At 44.0% G+C, this 23837-nt stretch overlaps 1 protein-coding gene across 4 annotated transcripts in view; it reads right to left on the bottom strand.

The window, feature by feature from the left end:
• Positions 1 to 23837, bottom strand: part of LOC138952311 (poly [ADP-ribose] polymerase tankyrase-like) — a 110104-nt gene that overhangs the window by 21198 nt on the left and 65069 nt on the right. For all 4 annotated transcript variants that reach the window (XM_070323948.1, XM_070323950.1, XM_070323949.1 and 1 more), the window contains 9 exons: positions 18069 to 18216; positions 17360 to 17436; positions 14384 to 14597; positions 13936 to 14013; positions 12821 to 12979; positions 11794 to 11914; positions 7358 to 7466; positions 4039 to 4306; positions 1061 to 1556 (listed from right to left, as the gene is read on the bottom strand). In XM_070323948.1, coding sequence (XP_070180049.1) covers positions 1061 to 1556; positions 4039 to 4306; positions 7358 to 7466; positions 11794 to 11914; positions 12821 to 12979; positions 13936 to 14013; positions 14384 to 14597; positions 17360 to 17436; positions 18069 to 18216 — 1670 coding nt within the window. The remainder of the gene's footprint in view (positions 1 to 1060; positions 1557 to 4038; positions 4307 to 7357; positions 7467 to 11793; positions 11915 to 12820; positions 12980 to 13935; positions 14014 to 14383; positions 14598 to 17359; positions 17437 to 18068; positions 18217 to 23837) is intronic.

Here is a 23837-nt window from a genome sequence, read left to right as displayed (position 1 = left end):
TTCAATCACATCCGATGAACTTTGTCAAAGATATAAAATGTCTAATTTTTCCTTTGACGCTGACCTGTGACCTTGAAAAAGGTCAAAGGTCAACGAAACCATCGTTAAAGTGTAGAGGTCATTGGAGGTCACGACTAAACAAAATATGAGCCCGATCGCTTTGATAGTTTCCGAGAAAAGTCCAACGTTAAGGTGGTGTCTACGGACAGCCGGCCGGCCGGACAGACTAACACTGACCGATTACATAGAGTCACTTTTTGTCAAGTGACTCAAAAATTGCCAAGAATCAAGTCACGCCAAATTTCCAGACAATATCTTCGCTGTAATTCACAAACCTGGTATCTCAATCTTTTTTAGGTTTTGGAACTAAAACAGTAGTAAGCTCCCTTGTTTGTTTGCCCGTGTGGTGATGAAAGCTCCTCGCTAAAACTTCTTTCTAAAGTGAAGAAAAGTTCTCGAGAAGAAAACTCCTTTCTTCATTTGTTTGAAGTGAGCGGCCCCCCAAACAACCCTGCTCAAGTTAACCTTACAAAGTTTTTGTGCCACACTTCGAACGAATCTATGTCTTAATATGAAAGATATAGGCTTCCTGCTGTTGTATTTTTAGCATGCATGAAACAAAACTCGTATATATATATACCAATTCTGGATGACTCCATTGGATAAAAAGCTCCTATAACTCCATATTTTCTCAGTTGTATAAAATATCATTAATAACCGACATTAACACACATTAAGAATGGTATTGCACTGTCTAAAAGTAAACATCAACCCATGAATGGAAGCTATATTTGAAGCAGTGATTTTTCCGATCTCCCGGGTCAACTTACATGCAGACCTGCTAGTGCCTTACCCCCCCAAAGTTTACGTGGGAGTGTGAGCCCATGAACGCAGAATAAGTAAGAAGTGTTGTATTCGAACTCTTGCATGTATTAATATGCAGAAAACAACCCTCACACACTCGAGCAGTACCATCACTAAAAGTAGTGTTTGTCATCATATACAATATTTTGCGAATGTCAGCAACTTACAAAACTAACAGCGTTGGAACCATACTTACAAGGCTTGCTCTTGCTGTCCATTTTGACCAGTGACTTCTGCTTGGACCCTAGTCGCTGGGGCGGCTCTGGAACGGGGGCGCTCACCTCCTCCTCTTCTTCCTCATCATCCATCACGTCAGTGTCGTGGTCACTGTCCTCCTCCCCTCCCTCCTCCTCTTCTTCCTCCTCCTCCATCACTCCGTTCATCTCAACGTCCAGAGGCTCCATAGCATCCTCACTGCCCTCATCGATGAAGTCCTCTTCTGCTTCTTCGTCCTCGATTCCTTCCTCGATGATCTCATCGTTCTCCTCCTCATCTTCTCCTCCATCTTCGTCGTCTGACGGGTCTCTCTCCATCTCCTCCGCTCGTTTTTCTGGCCTGATGAGGAAGATGTTGCGAGAGAATTTCTTGACGAGGATGGGCTTGGTTGGCATGCCGACCAGCTTGGCGGCTTCTTCCTCCTTGTCGTGAATGTAGTCGTAGTCTAGCAGGAGTCTCACCATTGTCATGTCGTTCTGAAACAGATAGTTGGATTTCTACACTTGTGTCAAACAAAATTCTCAAACAAGACTGCTAAGGTGAAAAAATAAAGCAACTAATAAATTGTTCACTGATAAAGTTACTCTCTGGCTCAGAAACCAATAAAAGCCTCAGTAAGAAAGAAGGAAAGAAAGAAAGAAGGAAAGAAAGAAAGAAAGATGAGAGCAATAGAAAGACAAACAAGTAAAGTCAAGAGGGATTGCTATAACCAATAGTTACTTCCCTTGGTTAAACATTGTGATTTATTTCCCCTGCATAAAAATACCCCCAAAATCTATCTTTTCATCAGAAACCCCCCTGAAACAGGTACACATAAATATAAAACAGGAAATTGTTGTTCCTATCATTAGGAGTATTACTGCACATATTCTTTGGTATGAAATGCATTAAGTGTATGTAAATATGTAAAAATAATTTTAGTGAAAAATGCTTCCCAAACTTTACATGAATGTTCGATTTAATTATAATTTTGGGGGGGAACAATCTACCAGCAGCAAGCAGCAAGTATATAGCAGCAAGCAGCAGCTATAACTTATATGTGACTTTTTTCAGGGGCTTACTTGTAGGCCCTTTACCATCTAACATCTGATAACCCTGGAAAGATAAGGTGGCCTGGGGAAACTTCTTCAACTTTGGGGGAACTTTCGTCCACTTTCAACTTTGGGGGAACTTTGTCCGCTCAGACAGTGTCTCAACTGAAAGCAATGCTATACATTAACCCATACAAATGGACTTTCCCAAACGGTAACATCACTTGCAACAATGATCAGGCTACAAGTAAATCAACCAATGTGAGCATTCCTTGCAAACAGTGATCGGGAAACCCCTTCCAAGTTTGCTTCCTACCCTACGTCTTTGGCCTTCTTAGCGGTGTGTGCTAAATATAGAAATCAGGCCAGACACGCTGTACACCGGCGTCATTTATTTCGGACTTATCATAGAGTTATATGATTGAAACCGTGTCTCTGTTGTTATCTGATATATTAAGCATACTTTATAAATGGATTAATGTCACTTATTAGAGGATTAAAAAATTGACACAACACACAGCCTGAAATTATAGGTGGTGGACGAATTTCCCCGACAAAAAACATGCTTGGGGGAAATTCGCCCACATCAAACATTATTTTTACATATATTAAAAAACAGCTGAAAAAACAATAACAGCTTAGTGCCACGGTGCTTTGATAGATCAAATGCCATGAGCCTCCCTCTGGGAGGGTATGTGCGTAGAAATATTCACTAATAAATAAATAAAATAAATAAATGTTTGATAATTGAAAAGAAACGATGTTTGGAGATGGGGAAGAATGGTGGGCACTTGAACGGCCAACAAATGACGAGCACGAAATAGTTTCTGGAATAGTGGGGCAAAGAATGTGTGAAGTGACTTTTTAGTCCAGGCCTACTCAATCTTTGCTTGAATTTGCATTTGTGCCCATGAAGGAGTTGGGGGAGAGAGGGCAAGGAAAGGAGGGAAGCAAGGAGAGAAGAGGCAGGAGGGAGGGGGAAGGAGGGAAAGTTACCCTGAGGTGATGGACGAATTTCCCCCAGACACACATGGCAAGTTCAGACGAAGTTTTCATTGCATATTCATGTGGTCACATGGGAAGCCTGGTTGTAAACAGGTCTGCGATTTGTTGAAATTGTGTTATCAGTGAAACAAGCGTGTATCGGTCGAGTAAGGAAGGGAGAGTACTGTGTCAAAGTGCGCATGCTTCTCAAGCATATGGATTTGGGCGAAGTTCCCCCAGGCCACCTTAATCATAACTTCAGATACAGAATCTCTGTAATCCTGAATATAAAATGGGAGCAGTTCCATGCATTGTAATACTGCTTGCTTTAGTTCCTTTCATTAACACTGCCCCCATGCAGCAATGTCTATCAATGTGTGTGGTTTGGGTTATATGTGTATTGATGTGTACATTTTATGGGTTATATTTTTCTAGAGTGTGGTTTTATGTGATGTTATTTGTGTATACGAGCCAAAAGAAAAGTTTGCTGTTTTGTTTCACATTCAGATAATAAAGTTGTATTAAATTGAATCTATACCTGTATGCATAACATTTGAAGGTAGTTAACATGAAGAACGGACGAGTTACATCTATGGTAAGCTCCCTGATGCTGCTATTTGGCAGTAAATACACAGTGTTGTTCCCAGGCTCGGTCTTCGGTCATTTATACACACGTTTTTGATCCGACACATTGTTGTGACCCCAGGCCGGTCGAATGTCCGAAGGCTTGGACACATAAGATGTCCACTGATACAACAATATTTTGTGGACAAGACATGTTGACCGATATATATTTAGAAGCCATGTGTAACTGATCTATTGTCCTTTGTGTCTGGGAACAGCATTGAATACGCTATTTAAGAACATTTCTTTATTCTTATTATCAAACACAATATGCTATTTAAGAAAATTTCATCATTCTTATTTTAAAACTGTTACTGACCATTTTGACAGTGTGTATGAGAGGGGTGTAGCCCATACTGTCCTTGCGGTTGGGGCTGGCTCCTTTCTTCAGCAGGTAGCGGGCGAGGCCAAAGTTGTAGTGGCGGATGGCCAGGATGAGGGGAGTGATGCTCTCCGTGCCGCGCGTGGTGAAGTAGTCCGGACAGCTGGTGTCCAGTCGCGCCCCGAACAGAATGGGATCAGGCAGCGGGCGGTCAAGCAGCGTGTCCAAGCTCAGGCCTTTCTCTATCAGCAAGTCCAGCCACGCCCTGCAATCAAGGCGGAGATGTGAAGAGTGCAAGACTAACAGCAGGGTTCCACATCACGTAAAATTGGAGGTATTATACCCTCTGACCCCCAAAATCACGTACGAGACGCTCTTTGAAAGGGTGTCGGTAAGTAACAATTATTTTGCCAAGAGGTATAATAACGTACGTCTTGAAAGGCAAAAGGGTATGACTTTGATAGTTTTACAAACGGTACGACTGGTTATGCGACGCTTGAGGTTGTTTTTTTTCTTTTCGCGGGAGACTAATTTCGGAAAGCTTCACCGGCGATCTTGACACGTGTTTACTGTCTCCAGGAAGTTGGCGCTGTCAGCGTGACCAGAGTTACTTCCCCTCCGCTATTTTCGGTTCTGTTGGTTCCGCGAAGACCGCGAGCGTGCAAGTTTGCAGACGATCAGTTTTGTCACTGACTTTGTGTTTGAAAATGCCACGACCAAGAAAGCCTGCTGCAGTTGATTCAAAACAACGAACTTGAGTTTGACGTTTGCGATAGGCTACCTGATTTTAGCATGCTTGGTGAAATTCTCTTGACCATTCCAATCACTTCTGTACCCTGTGAGAGAGGCTTTAGTCAACAGAACCGGGTGAAGTCAAAGCTAAGGAACCGACTCTCAGTGGAGAGACTGGCCAAAAAAATGATGATTAAACACGTAGGCACTGACCTAAAGCGTGACATCACTGGAAGGGCATTGCAAGTGCACGGAGCCATGAGGAAAAGGAAATCTGTTGACATTGGCTGTGACTTGCAAAGCAAAACACCAAGACTTCACCCAAAGACTGAGTAATATTAGAGCCATACAGTTGCAACGCCCTTTCAATGATGCCACGCTTTAGTGTGTTGGAACTTAGATTGAACTGTTGTTGTGGAGAGACACAGTCACAAGTGTGTTGCAGATGTGAATTTCAACAGGCACTTGATAGGTGTGTTGTTAATGTGTAACCAACAACTGAACAGGCAAATAATTTCAAACTTATTGACACTCATAATAATGTTCTTGTTGTTGTGGAACTGAACTGACTTTTCATAGCATTACCCTGAATTTGTGGGGAAACAAGAAGGGCAAAGCCCATACGACTCACATGCTTGACCTTGACCTTTACATGACCTTGACCGTCAGGGTCAAGGTCAAATAACTAAACCTAGCAATAACATCATACACTAAGAACTGCTTTACACATTTTTCCTACCAAAATACATGTGACCTTGACCCAAGGTCAAGGTCATCCAAGGTCATGCAACACAAAGCTGTTAATTAAAGACATAGGAAGTACAATGGTGCTTATTGGCTCTTTCTACCATGAGATATGGTCACTTTTAGTGGTTCACCTTATTTTGGTCACATTTCATAAGGGTCAAAGTGACCTTGACCTTGATCCTATGTGACCAAATGTGTCTCATGATGAAAGCATAACATGTGCCCCACATAATTTTTAAGTTTGAAACAGTTATCTTCCATAGTTCAGGGTCAAGGTCACTTCAAAATATGTATACATCTAACTTTGAAGAGCTCCTGTGACCTTGACCTTGAAGCAAGGTAAACCAAACTGGTATCAAAAGATGGGGCTTACTTTGGCCTATATATCATATATAGGTGAGGTATTAAATCTCAAAAACTTCAGAGAAAATGCGAAAATGTGAAAAATGGTCGTTTTTAAGACAACAATTACGGCCCCTGTGACCTTGAACTTGAAGTGAGGTCAAGTTGCCGCACATGTTTTTTGAGATCTTGTAACCATACACCATCAGGCCACATCAGGTGTTGATAGACTTAATAGTGTCCAAGAAAATCCAACGTTAAAGTTTTCCGGACGGACGGACGGACGACTCGGGTGAGTACATAGACTCACTTTTGCTTCGCATGTGAGTCAAAAAACTGTGTGGCACTGCACTGTTGAACTCATAATTGTCAGTTGGTGGCTGGGTTTTGGGTTATTAAAAAAAGTTTACTGTTCAGAATTTCAAGCCAGTTTACTTGTTCATTTTGTGAAAGCTCTCAGCCTCTGACTAGTGTTTTGATACCCCGGTAATTGCTGTAAATGTGTAAGTGTTATTCACTTATTGTAATGCTACAAGCAAGAATTTACACATATGACATTTCACAATGGTCATAAATTATTTCCTTTATTCAAAGCACTCTAAAATTGACAATGCAATTTGCACACATTGACATCATGCACATGCAAGAACCTGGTAAAACAGCAAAGCAATACACCGAGTCGCCGACAACATGCCACACCCTTTGATCAATCAGGAAAGGGTATGAAAACCCTTTACTTTTTTGGTGAAAGGGTATGAATACCCTTGACCTCAGAGCCTGTGTGGAACCCTGTAACAGTAACTGCTGACGTGGGATTCGCTAATAAAAGCACTATGCTTGAGTACAGATCCCACGATATTAACATTGAATAGTTTTGTTTAAACTAACTGCTGACTTGTGGAATTAGTATGACTGTCTTCATGGGACTTACACACTTCCTACCAACAATGATCCATCTTCAAACAAACACTGGTTTTTTCCAAGCCAAATGACAAGTTTATCAAAGGGTGCCTTTGGGCAGTCAGAAGCTCCTGACCCCACAAGGCCGCCTCCTCTGAACCTGCCTTCGAGCTAGAAAGAGACGTAGTCAGTTCTACAAAGAACCCTCCTGATCAACTTGTCAAATGAACAACTTGTCACGGGCCTCTGCTTGGTGCTTGTACAGTGGAACCCTCCTGATCAACTTGTCAAATAAACAACTTGTCACGGGCCTCTGCTTGGTGCTTGTACAGTGGAACCCTCCTTTACCCCCCCCCCCCCCCCCAATTTAATACTTCCACCCTTCAAGACTTTACTTTTTGAGATTTTCTGTTCATAACCTGTAAATTTAAACCTATTTTCAGACTTCCTCCTTGTTAAGACCTGATTGTCTTAGATTTTTGTGGGTCTTAAGAGGGGGGTTCCACTGTACAAGTGTGTGTGCGTGCGTGAGCAAGCGTGCGTGTATGTGTGCGAGCAAGCGTGCATGTATCTGTGCGTGTGTGTGTAGACTCACATGGCCTTGCTGGTGGCGCTGGACACCCACTCGTAGTCCCACACCACGGCTCCCACAAGGTCACGCCCCATCTTGTCCTTCACCTTCACGTCCCAGTTCGTGCTGTTCTCTGCACACACAACAGGAGCAAATGACCATTCCACTCACTTTCATCGCTACTCAAATCTATTATCTGCAGCTCTAGCTTCATAAACATTCAACAAAATGACAAAAGTCCTTCTGATCCATCCATCCATCCCACTGTGAAACGATAGCTTCAAAACCTTCTGAGAAAATGTCAAGGTTTTTGTTCAAGGTTGGCCAAGCGTGTTTGCAGATAAACTGAGTTCATCTGTACGGACAGGCGGCCTGACACTGCTCATTAGAATGACTAACTACTGAGGTAAGTGAACACAACGCTGGTGGAAACACTCATCACCCTTACGGGGATTGGCTTGGGTTGTGTCCACTAGACTTCCATTGACCGACTCAATTCCATGAATCAATCAGTCATTTTCAATCCAATCAGTCAAGAAAAAATACTTTCCTTCCACCACGGGACTGCCGCAATTGTGCATTACGGCAGTGAGGAGAAACTTCTGAAAGTTGTTTACAATGTACAAATGAGAAGAAAATTCAATTCATTTCTTCATTTTCTTGTTTATTTTTCAATGGTCTTACATGAAGAGGAATAAAAGCTCTGAGGACACAATAACCATATTTATTTCAAGAGTAAGGAATGGGAAAAAAAAGAAGAAAGAACAAGACAGCAGACAACAAGAAGGGCAAAGCCCATACGACTCACATGCTTGACCTTGACATGACCTAAACCTAGCAATGACATCATACACTAAGAACTGCTTTACACATTTTTCCTACCAAAATACATGTGACCTTGACCCAAGGTCAAGGTCATCCAAGGTCATGCAACACAAAGCTGTTAATTCAAGACATAGGAAGTACAATGGTGCTTATTGGCTCTTTCTACCATGAGATATGGTCACTTTTAGTGGTTCACTACCTTATTTTGGTCACATTTCATAAGGGTCAAAGTGACCTTGACCATATGTGACCAAATGTGTCTCATGATGAAAGCATAACATGTGCCCCACATAATTTTTAAGTTTGAAACAGTTATCTTCCATAGTTCAGGGTCAAGGTCACTTCAAAATATGTATACAATCCAACTTTGAAGAGCTCCTGTGACCTTGACCTTGAAGCAAGGTAAACCAAACTGGTATCAAAAGATGGGGCTTACTTTGCCCTATATATCATATATAGGCGAGGTATTCAATCTCAAAAACTTCAGAGAAAATGGGAAAAATGGGAAAAATAGCTGTTTTTTAGACAACATTTATGGCCCCTGCGACCTTGACCTTGAAGCAAGGTCAAGATGCTATGTATGTTTTTTGGGGCCTTGTCATCATACACCATCTTGCCAAATTTGGTACTGATAGACTGAATAGTGTCCAAGAAATATCCAACGTTAAAGTTTTCCGGACGGACGGACGGACGACTCGGGTGAGTACATAGACTCACTTTTGCTTCGCATGTGAGTCAAAAATAAGACGAGCTGACTTGACTCTATCGGTCAGTTGACGGATTGAGACCCATGTGTGTTGGTGTTTGGAAAATTTAACATGGCAAAAGACCGATGACCAAGCCAATCCCTGCGGCCTTACATGCGTTAGGTTTTGACATTGTTTTTCTATCATACTAAACAAGCACATTATAGTCCACATACAAAGCATTGACAATAAAGCTGCCTGTTCTTTTTAACCTCTGTAGAAGCCAAACACAATTAATCAGGTATTGTTTCAATATCAATGTAGTCAAACATTTAATGACAGTGGGAATAAAATCACCCTTGAACAAAAAAGTAGAAAATGTGCAACGAATCCACATATTTCCCTTTAAAACAAAGTTCCTCACGACAGTGGTTACTTCTTCTCTTCTTCTTCTGCGTTCGTGGGCTGAAACTCCCACGTATACTTGTGTTTTTGCACGAGACCAGACGTAATCGAACGAGAGAGTGTCCGAAGGTGTGTCTTAGAGAGAGAGGCAAGATCAAGAGGGTACCTGCCTGTCTCTTCCAAACCAATAAGAGAACCTTCTGTGTAGACACAAGGTCTGTCTTGACGGTAACCGTCCTCCCTAAGAGTGGACAGCTCCGGCGTGACCGGAAGGGCTGCACTCGGTAGGGCAAAAGTGTCAATAAGGTTCTGAGGCCGACGGCTGAGTGAAAACCTGCGCGCAAGGGCAGATACACTAGCCTGTGGAAGTTGGACAGTGGCAAGCCAAGGCTTAGCAGCGACTGGAGCCTGACCATGAGCAGAGAGAAGAGGCACCGTGCCGACAGGCAGGGAGCTCGCCGTGCCTGGAAAACTTGCTAAAATTTTAGAGAGCTCATAAGCAACTAAAGGAGACTCAGAGAACTGAAAACCTTCAGCTGCTGTTGGTGCTGGGCGGAAGTCACCCACCGCTGATGGTGGGGGTAAGACAAGTCCAGCCGATGAAACAACACCGTCAGGAAAATATTTGTAAGCGACCTGTGCTGCAATAGCTAAGGTTGGCTTCAACTTTGACGGTAATTGGAACTCAGCGTCATCATCATTGAATGAGAGAGGATCGTTGAGCTCCGACTCCACTTCCGTATGAGTCGAAAAGTCCTCGTGACTCGCCGAGTCTTGAACCTGATCAACCGGAAGCGAGGCTGACTGCAAACCGGAAGTAGAACTTCGGTGCAGAGCCTGCATGGAGCCAACTTCCTGCCCAGGCGGAAGTGGTGACGCAAGTACACCGACGGGGGAAGTCATAGACGGCCCGTGTGCACCTTGGTCACCAGATCGATGTAACATCGATTGCATTCCCGCGTCAACACCCCATGAGCTCCGCTTCGTGTGAGTCGTATGCCCCAGGTATGTCGAACTTTCACTCCCTGACCTATGTCGAGGCGGGGGAGCTACTAGTTGCGGTCTATGCGGAACGCTTTCGCCAAAGAGCCTGGCTACCGGCGAACCCAACGTACCTGAGGAGAGCGACTTCTGTTCAGAAGCTACAGAGTCCCGAGGGACCGTCTCTCCGTAGTTGGCGTGAGCCAGTTCTTCCGCTCGCAAGTCCGCTGACGTGACTGTGGCCGAAGGAGGAATCCGGATGCGGGAAAATGAAGAAACATCGCCAACACCCTTAGGCAGCAAACGCAACTCATCGCGCGTAGCTTGTAGGTCAGCGGCAAGCTGCTGCTGCTGAGAAAACATGGTACTCATTTGCGAGGAGAAAGAAGAGAAAAGGGAAGAAAAATCTTGCTCAACGCTCTTCTTTGGCTTGGCTGAATGAGCCTTACTCTTGCTTATAGCTTCTTTTAGAACTGGCATGGTAGGGCTTGATAGGTCGGAAATATTAACCAAGAACGAAGTCTGAGACAACGGGTCTACAACAGTAACCGTTGTCGCTTTAGGTTATCCTTTTTCTGACAGCTAGCAGGGGAAGAATCAGCAACTAACTGACGAGTATTAGGCTTTTTCTTCTCTTTGTCCGCCATGTTGGAACAACTCACTGAGAGTAGAACAACAACAACAAAGTTGACGGACACAAGGCAAAAAATTTCAAGTAAAACAAACAAAGAACGATCTCACCAATACAGCCGTAGAAGCAGAGACCATGAAGAATGAACCGGGGTGAAGATAACTGCCAACCAGGCAGCAGGCTGTAAAGCCAAATGCGTAGCTCGAGAGAACAACGTCCTAGCGCTAAGACCGCTGAGGTAAGAGTGAACTATTCCAATATGGCGGCGGCGGTCTCGCGTGCTCAGTCACGTGACGGTATGGCCTTGACCTGTGACCCAGTTTACGGGGTCTAGGCTGTTCTTTTTTAGGGTTACTTCCCCTTAAGGGGTGAAGCGTAGTTCAGCGTCTCGGCACTTAAACCAGAGGTTAATGCTAGATGTGAGTCGGGATAAGATATGTAATTTAATTCCCTTTAAAACAAAGTTCCTCACGACAGTGGTTACTTCTTCTCTTCTTCTTATGCGTTCGTGGGCTGAAACTCCCACGTATACTTGTGTTTTTGCACGAGTGGATTTTTACGTGTATGACCGTTTTTACCCTGCCATTTAGGCAGCCATACGTCGCTCTCGGAGGAAGCATGCTGGGTATTTTCGCGTTTCTATAAGCCACCAAAATCTGACATGGGTTACAGGATCTTTTCCGTGCACACTTGGTCTTGTGCTTGCGTGTACACACGAAGGGGGATAAGGCACTAGCAGGTCTGCACACAAGTTGACCTGGGAGATAGAAAAAATCCCCACCTTAACCCACCAGGCGCGGCCGGGATTCGAACCCACGACCTTCCGCTTTGGAGGCCGGCGTCTTATCACCAAGCCATTGAACCCGACAGTGGTTACAAAGTTTTATAACAAAAAAAGTTTTATTATGGTGTGTCAGTGAGAATAAACTTACCAATGAGGAGTCTGGCGAGAGGTACCGGTTGGTGGTAGATGGCGCAATACTGGACAGGTGTGCAGCCCTGACTGTCCACTGTGTTTACAGGTACGCCCTTCTGTAGCAGCATCTTCGCTACCTGTGTGTAAGCAAGTGTTATGTGGCAATAATGCTGGTCTGCACTTCCATGCAAACCCATCTTGTAGGCCAATATACAAGCTTACACTTACTGCATGCAGTCAAATACACTGTGCATAATTTGTATGCATGCATGGACAAATTCGAAAATAACTTTCAGCAGTCTGGTGGAGTTCCATGCTTCCGATCGGCTTTATTCTGCAATCAGGACGAACAACCAACTCTGATGTGTATGTTATGCACACAATATGATATCATTTTCTTTGGAAAACCAGTGTTTACGAGTTCATCGAAGTTCACAATTTGTTGAGGAAATGAACGCTATCACATAGTGATCGCTCACAACGGGTTTTGATTGAGGTCAAGTCCAGTGATCAGCAAGCTGTCGGTGGCGATTCGTGGCTCCTATGTTTATATTTTTGAAAGAAAATGGTATCATATTTAGCTCACGCTGCATCACATACACATCAGTAAGTTGTTCGTCCCGATCGCAGAATAAAGCCGATCAGAAGCGTGGAATATGCTCCACCTCGTTTTAAAAAGCTTGGGCTCTTACTCTTCTAGACTGCTGAAAATCCTGACAGAGTTCTTTCCGGAAAACGTCTATTACTGGTTTCTTCTCTAAGATACTCTTGCCGAGTCTTGGTGGCGGAGTACTAATCCGCTTATCAGCTGCTAACAACCAAGCAAAGGAAACAAACTTCTTGCCTTACAAGGCCACATCACATGCATACAAAAAGGTGAATGTATATTCAGTTTCACACACACACAGTTGCGCAAGCACACACAAGCTTGTGCGCTCACACACACAGACACACACAAAGTTGCACACACAAGCTTGCACGCGTTTGCTCACACACACACAAACACTGACACACACAGAGGTTATCATTTAACGACACCCTACCTGTAACTGTAGATCCTCATGGGCGCCAGGTTTGGTCTTGGAGGCCAAGACATGGAAGAGGGTCTGCTTGTCTTTGTTGACGCCCAGCAAGCGACTGTTGTCATACACACGCTTCAGCAGCCGTAGCACCACGTTGAACTTGTTCACGTTCAGAGCTGCCTGTTCACAACACAGTCAACAGTAACAACCAAAAATGAACAATAAATAATGAAGAATCAATGATGAACAATGAACACTGAGCAATCTTAGCGAACAATTAACTTTTACTTCTGCGTTCGTGGGCTGAAACTCCCACGTACACTCGTGTTTTTGCACGAGTGGAATTTTCGAGTATGACCGTTTTTACCCCGCCATTTAGGCAGCCATACGCTGCTTTCGGAGGAAGCATGCTGGGTATTTTCGTGTTTCTATAACCCACCGAACTCAGGATTACAAGATCTTTTCCGTGCGCACTTCGTCTTGTGCTTGCGTGTACAAAGGGGCATAAGCCACTAGCAGGTCTGCACATAAGTAACCTGGGAGATCGGAAAAATGGACACAATTCACCCACTTGGCTGCTGCGGCCGGGATTTGAACCCTAGATCCGGGAACGTAGAAGAAGAAGAAGAACCCTAGATCTTCCGATTAAGAGGCCGACATCTTACCACCCCACCACAGCGAACTATTGACTGATTTGTTAAAACTTTTACTTCTCTTTTAAGACTGATTCTGTTAAAGTTCAACACCATGGTGAACAATCATAATAGACCCTATTGGTATTCCAAGCTCTCGTAATCTCTCGCAAACTTCAGAGCATAGCAAAGCATGCGGTAGGTACAGCAATCTCGTGCGAGCTGCACAAGCCAAAGTTCGAAGTTCTCGCGATGTTCAAAGCATAACAAAGAGCGTGTCTCGCGAGAGCTGCTCAGATACCGAAAAGGTCTATAGGCCTGAAACAACCAATTGTTGCCTTTTCATTCACATTTCACTCGAGAGGGTCATTCTGGGCCAGCAACCATTTTGTGTGTGGAGGAAATGTTTTGACTAGATGCATATATGAAATAATTATAAAATATTATTCAATCATAAAAAAAAAAAGAGATCGAGGGGGTGGGGGTTGGGGTGTTCATGCCTACCTCTATTGCAGAAAATCCCAAGCCTGTCTTGTCCAGTAGAAGATGAGCCACACCCTGTAGCTCTGAGGAAATAGCACCCTGCAACATAAAGCATCAAGTGATAAGCACAGGAAGAATGTGTGTGTCTGTGTGTGTGCATATGTGTGCGAGTGCGTGTTTGCGTACTATTTTCTAGACGACCTGCACTGTATCAGATGAAATGAGTTAATGTATATTAACAACGAGGAAATTGGTACAAGTTCACTAATGTGAACAAATAGCAGCAAGGTGTATCAAGAAGTTCAACCAGTCGCCCCAACAGATTTCAGCCATCTGTGTGTTTGTTTAAATTAACATGATATGATCCTATTAACCGTGTTATTTTGTGTATGCTTAGCCAAAAGAAAAATATCTGTAAACCACAGTCACACAGTAAAGTTTAATTATATCTTATTGTGTTTTAACTCACCTGGAAAATGGAGTGGGCCACACGTGTGGCTTCCGCCGGTTCTTTTTTCTGCAACTGCAGCTGCTGCAAGGGACGCCACTTCAGAACCGGTTTCTCTTTCTTCCCCGGGACAACTGGTTTGGGTTCTGAAGGTTTCTCCACCACCGGAGAGGGGACGGAGATGATAATCTCGTCATTCACATTGGCTCCTTGCTGGAGCAGCATGATCGCACAACTGAAAAAAAAAGTAAAAAATACAAATTTCGTTATGACAGGTGATATTTCTACCGAAATTAGAAAGCAAAGATAACAAGAAGAGCAAACGCTCGATCGAGTCACTTTCGCAGTTCTGAATATTATATGAGGCATCAGATGGACAGGAAGAAATTGCTATTCACAACACAATACAGATGTAAATAATTTGATGTAAAGAATAATCCTATAAAGTTTGAATCAAATCCGATGAATAGTTTCAGAGATATGATATTTCAATTTTTTTCCTTCAAGACATACCTGTGACCTTGAAAAAGGTCAAAGGTCACCAAAGCAGACGTCAAAGTGTAGAGGTCACTGGGAGTCACGTTCACATAAAATTTGAGCCCGGTCACTTTTATAGTTTCCGAGAAAAGCCCAACGTTAAGTTGTGTGTTGCCGAACAGAAAAGGCTAGTTATCTCCCTTGTTTTTCTGATAACGTTCGTAAAAGGCTACAGATGTAAATACTTTGATGTAAAGAATAATCCTACAAAGTTTCAATCACATCCGATGAACTTTGTCAAAGATATAAAATGTCTAATTTTTCCTTTGACGCTGACCTGTGACCTTGAAAAAGGTCAAAGGTCAACGAAACTATCGTTAAAGTGTAGAGGTCATTGGAGGTCACGACTAAACAAAATATGAGCCGGATCGCTTTGATAGTTTCCGAGAAAAGTCCAACGTTAAGGTGGTGTCTACGGACGGCCGGCCGGACAGACTAACACTGACCGATTACATAGAGTCACTTTTTCTCAAGTGACTCAAAAACAACATGCATCAACAATTTGTGACACACATTTTCCTAACGTTTTGAGCACATATAACATGACATAAATAATAATTTGTGGAAGGAATTTTCCCTGTTCAGAGCACATAAAACAGTAAAATCTCCCAACTGACCTATTTTCGTCCGAAACTGTGAACACCACTGTAGCTATCTATAATATGCCTACATTATGCAGACCTGGGAACCCCTGTTTTGCACTTAGAGTATTCTCAAACAAACTTGGTGTATTTTCAGAAAAATGAGCGTACTAAATTTTGTTGCAGTGTACGTACTGTTATGTACTGTCATGTTTACACACAAACACACAGTTGCAGTTTACTGTCATACACACACCCAAACACATTACAGCAGAACAACTTTAAGACTCAAGACTCAAAATGTTTACTGTCCTCATAAAAACAAGGAAAATTGCCATACAGTGTCAGGCGATCACAGACATAAAAACATCACATGTATTAAGAATTAAACGATTGCACTTAAAAATATTCAGATTGAGTGGGTAATAATGGCACCCAGGCATGATTTAAAAGGTCATGGATAGATAACACATGCGCGTGTATCAAGACCAAGAGCATTCTACAAACTCGTACGCACACGCACACACACACATACACACAGTCACACGATCGCAACACACAAGCACACACGAACACACACAGACGCTCACACAGACACAGGCATACACACACACACACACTAGCGAGCCAACATCCACGCACCCACACATGCACCAACTCAAATATTTTTGTGTTTAGAGCCGGATTTTCGACAAAGTCGATGCATCGATTTCAATGCAAGGGAGGTAACTCTTGTTACTCGAAAGCACAAGTATTGATGACGTCATGTGATTAGTGCTTCCGCTCCTTCGTTAATCCTCTCACAAACACGAAAATAAAGCCGTGAACTGTGAAAGTTGCAGATATAAGTTATGATTTAAAACAAATATGTAACAACACACGATGTAAGGACGAATTTTCTTAATTTCTGATGAGGTTTTTTGGGTTTTTCGGAGTTTTCGGAGACAAGTAGTACCGGCGCAACTAGTAAAATCCGAATGTCCTAACTCGATAGAAAGCATAACGACTTTTTTCCCGAATTATCTTTCCGCTCACATGAATGTTTCTTCGCCTTGCATCGCTAAACTTGTCCATACACGATCGTTGAGGTTTTCGTACAGGCACCTCTCTTTGCGTACTTTCGCTTCACTATCCTTCTCGCCATCTCGATAACACTGAGTCCTTATCATTTACGATACACAGGATTTGCGGCTTCCTGACTCTTAAGGAAGTCGCCGCGGATTGCCATTTCGCTCGATTAGCGATTACTTTATTAGCTCTCTACTCAAGAGTCGGCGCTTTTCTCTTCCTTTCGCGAAGCTTCGTTTGTCAACAAGTCGTCTTTACAAGATAGCGTACAGAGGAAAACCGGATGTATTAGGATCTCGCGCGCGCGAGATTTCGTGTTTGTTTTTTTCGTCTCGCGATAGTTGGAGGAGCGAGAGCCGCCATGTTGAATGTGTATTCGTCTGCTCGACTGAAAATGCGCGAAAGTAGTAATTCATCCCCAAAAGCTCGGTCGTAAGTCGCGTTTTGGGGCGAGTCGTTCACTGGGGGTTCATTATATAGTAGAACGCATCCGTGGTAGAAAAATCAGTCGTAAAAAGCGGGTGGTCGTAAACAGGGGGGTCGTTAAGGGGGAGTACTACTGTACATTTAAAACAAATCCTTTTTTCAATTTTTACTGACAAAAACTGTAATCATGTGTCAAAATACTGGATCGGCTTCAAGATGGGCTTGTGAATAAAAGTAGTCTAGGAATTTTTCTCGTCGTATTTTTTTCCCACTGACCGTACTGATCGTATTCTCGACAATCATGCGTACAGAATACGGCGAAATCGTATGGGTTCCCAGGTCTGATTATGCTTATGACTGCATGACGGTGACAAGCAAGGGTTACCTGTCTTTCTGGCTCCTGACGGCCAGTGTCAGTGGTGTGTTGCCCATGGCATTCTTTCGGTCGATCTGAGCTCGCCTCTGCACAAACATACAACCACATCTTAGTTTCATCGTCCTTCTTATGGGTTCCTTTCAATTAAACTGTATTCAATTTTAATATTGCAACATATGTGCAATATTTTGCATTGAGGATCTATACTTAAGCACAATGCTTATGCAGGATTAAGGAATCCTGTTCTGTGTTCATGGGCTGCAACTCCCACTTGCATGACTGGTTTTTCATGTGTTTTACACTCCCCCCCCCCCCCCCCAAAAAAAAAAACCCTCCACCTTTTAGGCAGTCATACTCTGTTTTGGGATGCACTTTTACTTTTCAATTTGTAGAACCGTGAACCTAAGGAAGTGTCTTTTGTAATAAGAGGGGGGGGGGGGGGGGGGGGGGGGGGTGTGTGTGTGTGTGTGTGTGTGTGTGTGTGTGTGTGTGTGTGTGTGTGTTTCAAAAGGCTATAGGCCTTTACGGAATCTGCGCAGCTCCACAAGATATCTCCGAGACATGCTCTTAGATATGCTTTGAAAGTTGCAAGAATCTCTGAACATTGGTCTTTGCAGCTATCGCGAGATAGCCGTACCACATTATTTGAAGTTTGCGAGAGTTTGGAATATTAATAGTCTATTGTTTTTTTTACTTCTGTTGTTGTGAGCACCCCCACCTGCAGGAGATGCATGCAGCAGATGGTGGCTCCCTTGGCGGCGGCCTTGTGTAAGGGTGTGTCGCCCGACGAGTCCGGTTCATCCACATGCTGATCCTTCATGGCTGCCGTCATCAAACTCAGTAGTTCTATGGGGTCGCTCGCACACCTGCACAAAGAGAAATATCAGGAAGTTAGCACCGTCAGGGTATATCGTCAAATTTGAATACATGAGGATCAAATTGGTAGAAAAAAAGAAGAAAAAAAAGGCAAAATACCGTTTACCAAATCCAAAATGACAGAAATAAGACTTACTTAGTTTTACTTTGCCCTCATCAAATAGAAAAGACGATCCTTCATACACAATCAGTCTTTCAGGGTCTGCGCATTGTACCCCGTCGTCGCGATATAACCTTCGTGGTCGAAAACGACGTTAAACACCAAATAAAGAAAGATTGTACCCCGTAAATCCAAGAGGCAAAAGAACTATGTAACAGCAACAACTACACAGCTATAGAAACTAGTGATCAAGATGTACAGTTAGCAGTTCAACAGAACTATGTAACAGCAACAACTACACAGCTATAGAAACTAGTGATCAAGATGTATGGTTAGCAGTTCAACAGAACTATGTAACAGCAACAACTACACAGCTATAGAAACTAGTGATCAAGATGTATGGTTAGCAGTTCAACAGAACTATGTAACAGCAACAACTACACAGCTATAGAAACTAGTGATCAAGATGTAGTTAGCAGTTCAACAGAACTATGTAACAGCAACAACTACACAGCTATAGAAACCAGTGATCAAGATGTACAGTTAGCAGTTCAACAGAACTATGTAACAGCAACAACTACACAGCTATAGAAACTAGTGATCAAGATGTAGTTAGCAGTTCAACAGAACTATGTAACAGCAACAACTACACAGCTATAGAAACCAGTGATCAAGATGTAGTAAGCAGTTCAACAGAACTATGTAACAGCAACAACTACACAGCTATAGAAACCAGTGATCAAGATGTAGTTAGCAGTTCAACAGAACTATTTAACAGCAACAACTACACAGCTATAGAAACCAGTGATCAAGATGTACAGTTAGCAGTTCAACAGAACTATGTAACAGCAACAACTACACAGCTATAGAAACCAGTGATCAAGATGTACAGTTAGCAGTTCAACAGAACTATGTAACAGCAACAACTTCACAGCTATAGAAACCAGTGATCAAGATGTACAGTTAGCAGTTCAACAGAACTATGTAACAGCAACAACTACACAGCTATAGAAACCAGTGATCAAGATGTACAGTTAGCAGTTCAACAGAACTATGTAACAGCAACAACTACACAGCTATAGAAACCAGTGATAAAGATGTACAGTTAGCAGTTCAACAGAACTATGTAACAGCAACAACTACACAGCTATAGAAACCAGTGATCAAGATGTATGGTTAGCAGCTAACAGAACTATGTAACAGCAACAACTACACAGCTATAGAAACCAGTGATCAAGATGCATGGTTAGCAGTTCAACAGAACTATGTAACAGCAACAACTACACAGCTATAGAAACCAGTGATTAAGATGTAGTTAGCAGTTCAACAGAACTATGTAACAGCAACAACTACACAGCTATAGAAACTAGTGATCAAGATGTATGGTTAGCAGTTCAACAGAACTATGTAACAGCAACAACTACACAGCTATAGAAACTAGTGATCAAGATGTATGGTTAGCAGTTCAACAGAACTATGTAACAGCAACAACTACACAGCTATAGAAACCAGTGATCAAGATGTATGGTTAGCAGTTCAACAGAACTATGTAACAGCAACAACTACACAACTATAGAAACCAGTGATCAAGATGTATGGTTAGCAGTTCAACAGAACTATGTAACAGCAACAACTACACAGCTATAGAAACCAGTGATCAAGATGTATGGTTAGCAGTTCAACAGAACTATGTAACAGCAACAACTACACAGCTATAGAAACCAGTGATCAAGATGTAGTTAGCAGTTCAACAGAACTATGTAACAGCAACAACTACACAGCTATAGAAACCAGTGATCAAGATCTTTCTTTCTTTATTTGTTGTTTAACGTCGTTTTCAACCATTCAAGGTAGTGATCAAGATGTAGTTAGCAGTTCAACAGAACTATGTAACAGCAACAACTACACAGCTATAGAAACCAGTGATCAAGATGTATGGTTAGCAGTTCAACAGAACTATGTAACAGCAACAACTACACAGCTATAGAAACCAGTGATCAAGATGTATGGTTAGCAGTTCAACAGAACTATGTAACAGCAACAACTACACAGCTATAGAAACTAGTGATCAAGATGTAGTTAGCAGTTCAACAGAACTATGTAACAGCAACAACTACACAGCTATAGAAACCAGTGATCAAGATGTACGTTCAAAGGAAAGCAATAGACGCAACCGTCACATCCTCCATGGGATTCTAAAATCTTCCATTTTACTGAAACTAAAAAAACTGACTAACCAGAACACAAAACCCCTTGAGCTCGGGCTTTGAAATGTACACAAAATCCTAAATAAGCGTACAAAACCTGCTCATGGCTATGCACTGGCGTTATGAGAGAAAAGAGGACAACGTACTGTACGAAGACGCACTGTATGGGCATGACACCCTTGTTGGTCTTAGTATTATGAGAGAAAAGAGGACAACGTACTGTACGAAGACACAGTGTATGGGCACGGCACCCTTGTTGGTCTTAGCGTTATGGACAGAAAAGGGGGCAACGTATTGTACGAAGACACAGTGTATGGGCACGGCACCCTTGTTGGTCTTAGTGTTATGAGAGAAAAGAGGACAACGTACTGTATGAAGACACAGTGTATGGGCACAGCACCCTTGTTGGTCTTAGTGTTATGAGAGAAAAGAGGACAACGTACTGTACGAAGACGCAGTGTATGGGCACGGCACCCTTGTTGGTCTTAGCGTTATGGACAGAAAAGGGGGCAACGTACGGTACGAAGACGCAGTGTATGGGCATGACACCCTTGTCAGTCTTAGCGTTATGACAGAAAAGGGGGCAACGTACTGTACGAAGACGCAGTGTATGGGCATGACACCCTTGTTGGTCTTAGCGTTATGGACAGAATGTAAGGCTTCTTTTTAAGCCTACTGTCTATATGATACTTACCGAGACAGTACTATTCTTGCACATTATCTATTATAGGCCGAAAAAATTGGACAAAACGCTGAGTGGGTACAATTATCTCCCATAACCATGCGCCACCGTGGATCCCAAGCACTGTCCGAGTGCTTCCCCCTTACAGGATGTAGGTGGCGCGTCCTCTTTCTTTATGAGCTGCAGACCCTCAAAAAGCCCATAACATATCAAGAGGGGAGGCGGGAGGGAAACTCTAATAGTACTGTCTCGGTAAGTATCATATAGACAGTAGGCTTAAAAAGAAGCCTTACAGTCAATATAACACTTACCTCGACAGTACTATTCTTGCACAGAATACCAGAGTGGTGTGAGGGTGATATGTAGAGTATTAAACTCCTTAATCAAAATCACTTAAATCCAAGGATTAAGATACCCAGGCAATTTTCGAACAGTACTACCGTACAAGAAAATATACCCAAGAAACATACCTTAGACTGACGTGACCATGCTGGCAACCACTGCTGTGTGGTGAACTCAATGTCAAAGTCCAGGCCACTCAAAGCTTGAATACCACTGAGTCTACGGCAAGTGGCTAAAGCGATGAGGAACAATTAGTCTTAAAAATCAGCAACTTGATACTGATGCCTGCCAGGGGTTCAAACTCATTGCTACGCAGGAGTTTGAGGACCAGAAAAACATCCCCCTTGGGAAATGAAACCCGAGGTTTAGACACCGCTGCATTGCTAATACCCGAAAGGACATTAGCGATGAGGGAGGACCTGATCAAGTGTTCAGGTCTGCGACCAGTAGCGGCCGCAATCGTGGAAGCGATGGCAGGTCTGTATCCAAGAAGAGTCTTAGAAGAAAGACTCTTCTTTTGATACACTTCCACCAGGAAGTTGGCCAAGTCCTGTGTTGAGGGATAAAGCGGCTTTATCCCCTTGGACAAGGCGAAGGTGGCCCAAGCTCTCCAGCGTAAGTCGTAGAGCTGATTAGTTGATCGCCTCTTAGCGTTCAAGAAAAACTCTACTGAACTCTTGTGCAATCCTAGTGCAAGCAGTTTGGAGCGCACAAGAGCCATGCGGTCAAGCACAGACTCTCTGGACGTGGATGAGGGAGGCATGATCGAGGCTGGAGCAGACCTCCCCCGTCCAGATCCAGAGGTAGAGGGTCTACGTGGGTGAGACCGCGAAGATCTGGAAACCACAGAGCTGTTGGCCAGTAAGGCGCGACCAAAATCAGTCTTGGTCGTTCCTGCAGATATTTTGCCAGCACCCTCGGAATCAGAGATGTCGGGGGATAGGTGTAAGCATCGAGGAGCCTCCACAAGAGAGTGAATGCGTCCAAGTGGAACGCATTCATGTCTCGAAAGGGGCTGACGTACCTGGGAAGCCGAGCGCTGAATCGAGTTGCGAACCGATCGATCAGAGGACGGTCCCACCTTGTCCACAGACGCTGTAGAACGTTGTGAGCGATGGTCCATTCTGTGGAGAGAACCTGATCGCCCCGACTGAGAATGTCGACCAGGGCGTTCAGTTTCCCCGGAACGAACTGGACTGACATCCGGACCTGATTGGTCTGGCACCAGAGCAGAATCTCCTCCGCCAACAGGGAGAGGGACCGAGAATTGGTGCCCCCCTGGTGGCGAAGGTAAGCTAAGCATGTGGTGTTGTTGTCCCCGTTGAAAATCAGAGGGGCCAAGGACAGGCCGAATGGGAGGGCCCGAAACTCGAACACTGTGCCCTCCCAAACGAACCGGAGCAGATGTCGGTACCCCGGGGCCACCAGGATGTGGAAGTAAGCATCCTGGAGGTCCCAGACATGGCCCAATCGTTTGGCCGGATGGCCAACCGGACCGACGAAGGGGTTTCCATCTTGAACTTGCACCTGTGAAGGTACAAGTTCAAGGTGGAGAGGTCCAACACCGGCCTGAACCGGCCGTCCTTTTTGGGGACGGTGAACAGGCGGGAGCAGAACCCTGGAGAAGGCTGAGAAAGGGGGTAGACCGCCTTCTTCTCGACCAACGAGTTCACCTCGTCCTGAAGAGCCTGCCATCTGGCAGGGTCTCGAGGAGGGGGGAACGTCCAGGGTAGAGCGGACAATGGAGGTTGTGACGACAGCGGTAGAGAAAACCCCGACCACACCACCCTCAAGAAAAACTGGTTGGAGACCAGTCTGCCCCACATGCCGCGGGCCCGAAAAAGGGAACCGACGGACGAAAGAGGAGCAACTTGAGGGGGCGTCAACGTAGGGCCGGGACTCACTGAAAATTCTGCTGGCGGGCAGGCGCAGGCTTGCGACCACCCCCCCTGGTGGTGCTGCTTCCCCTTACCTGTCTGAGCACCCTTCGTCTTGCTTGGGAACGCAACAGGCGCCTAAGAGGAGGAAGAAGGAGGCAGTGAAACTGGCTTCTTCTTCTTCTTCTGAGGCTGGGAGCTGGAGGTGACTGTAGCACTTCTCTTACTCCCCGCCGCCGTCGCCGAAGCAGCGAGGCCAACCATCAGAGAATCAGTGTTCCTCTGGCGTGTGGACTCCACCACAGAACGAACAGTGTCCGGATGAAAGAGGGAAGAAGGCTGAGGAAACGTGTTCCTCAGACTCTTCCTCATATCCGGAGGCACTATAGAAGTAGGCAGAAAA

Source organism: Littorina saxatilis, linkage group LG17, assembly GCF_037325665.1.
Source record: "Littorina saxatilis isolate snail1 linkage group LG17, US_GU_Lsax_2.0, whole genome shotgun sequence".
Lineage (NCBI taxonomy): Eukaryota > Metazoa > Mollusca > Gastropoda > Littorinimorpha > Littorinidae > Littorina > Littorina saxatilis.
This window is presented reverse-complemented; position numbering and strand designations above follow the sequence as displayed.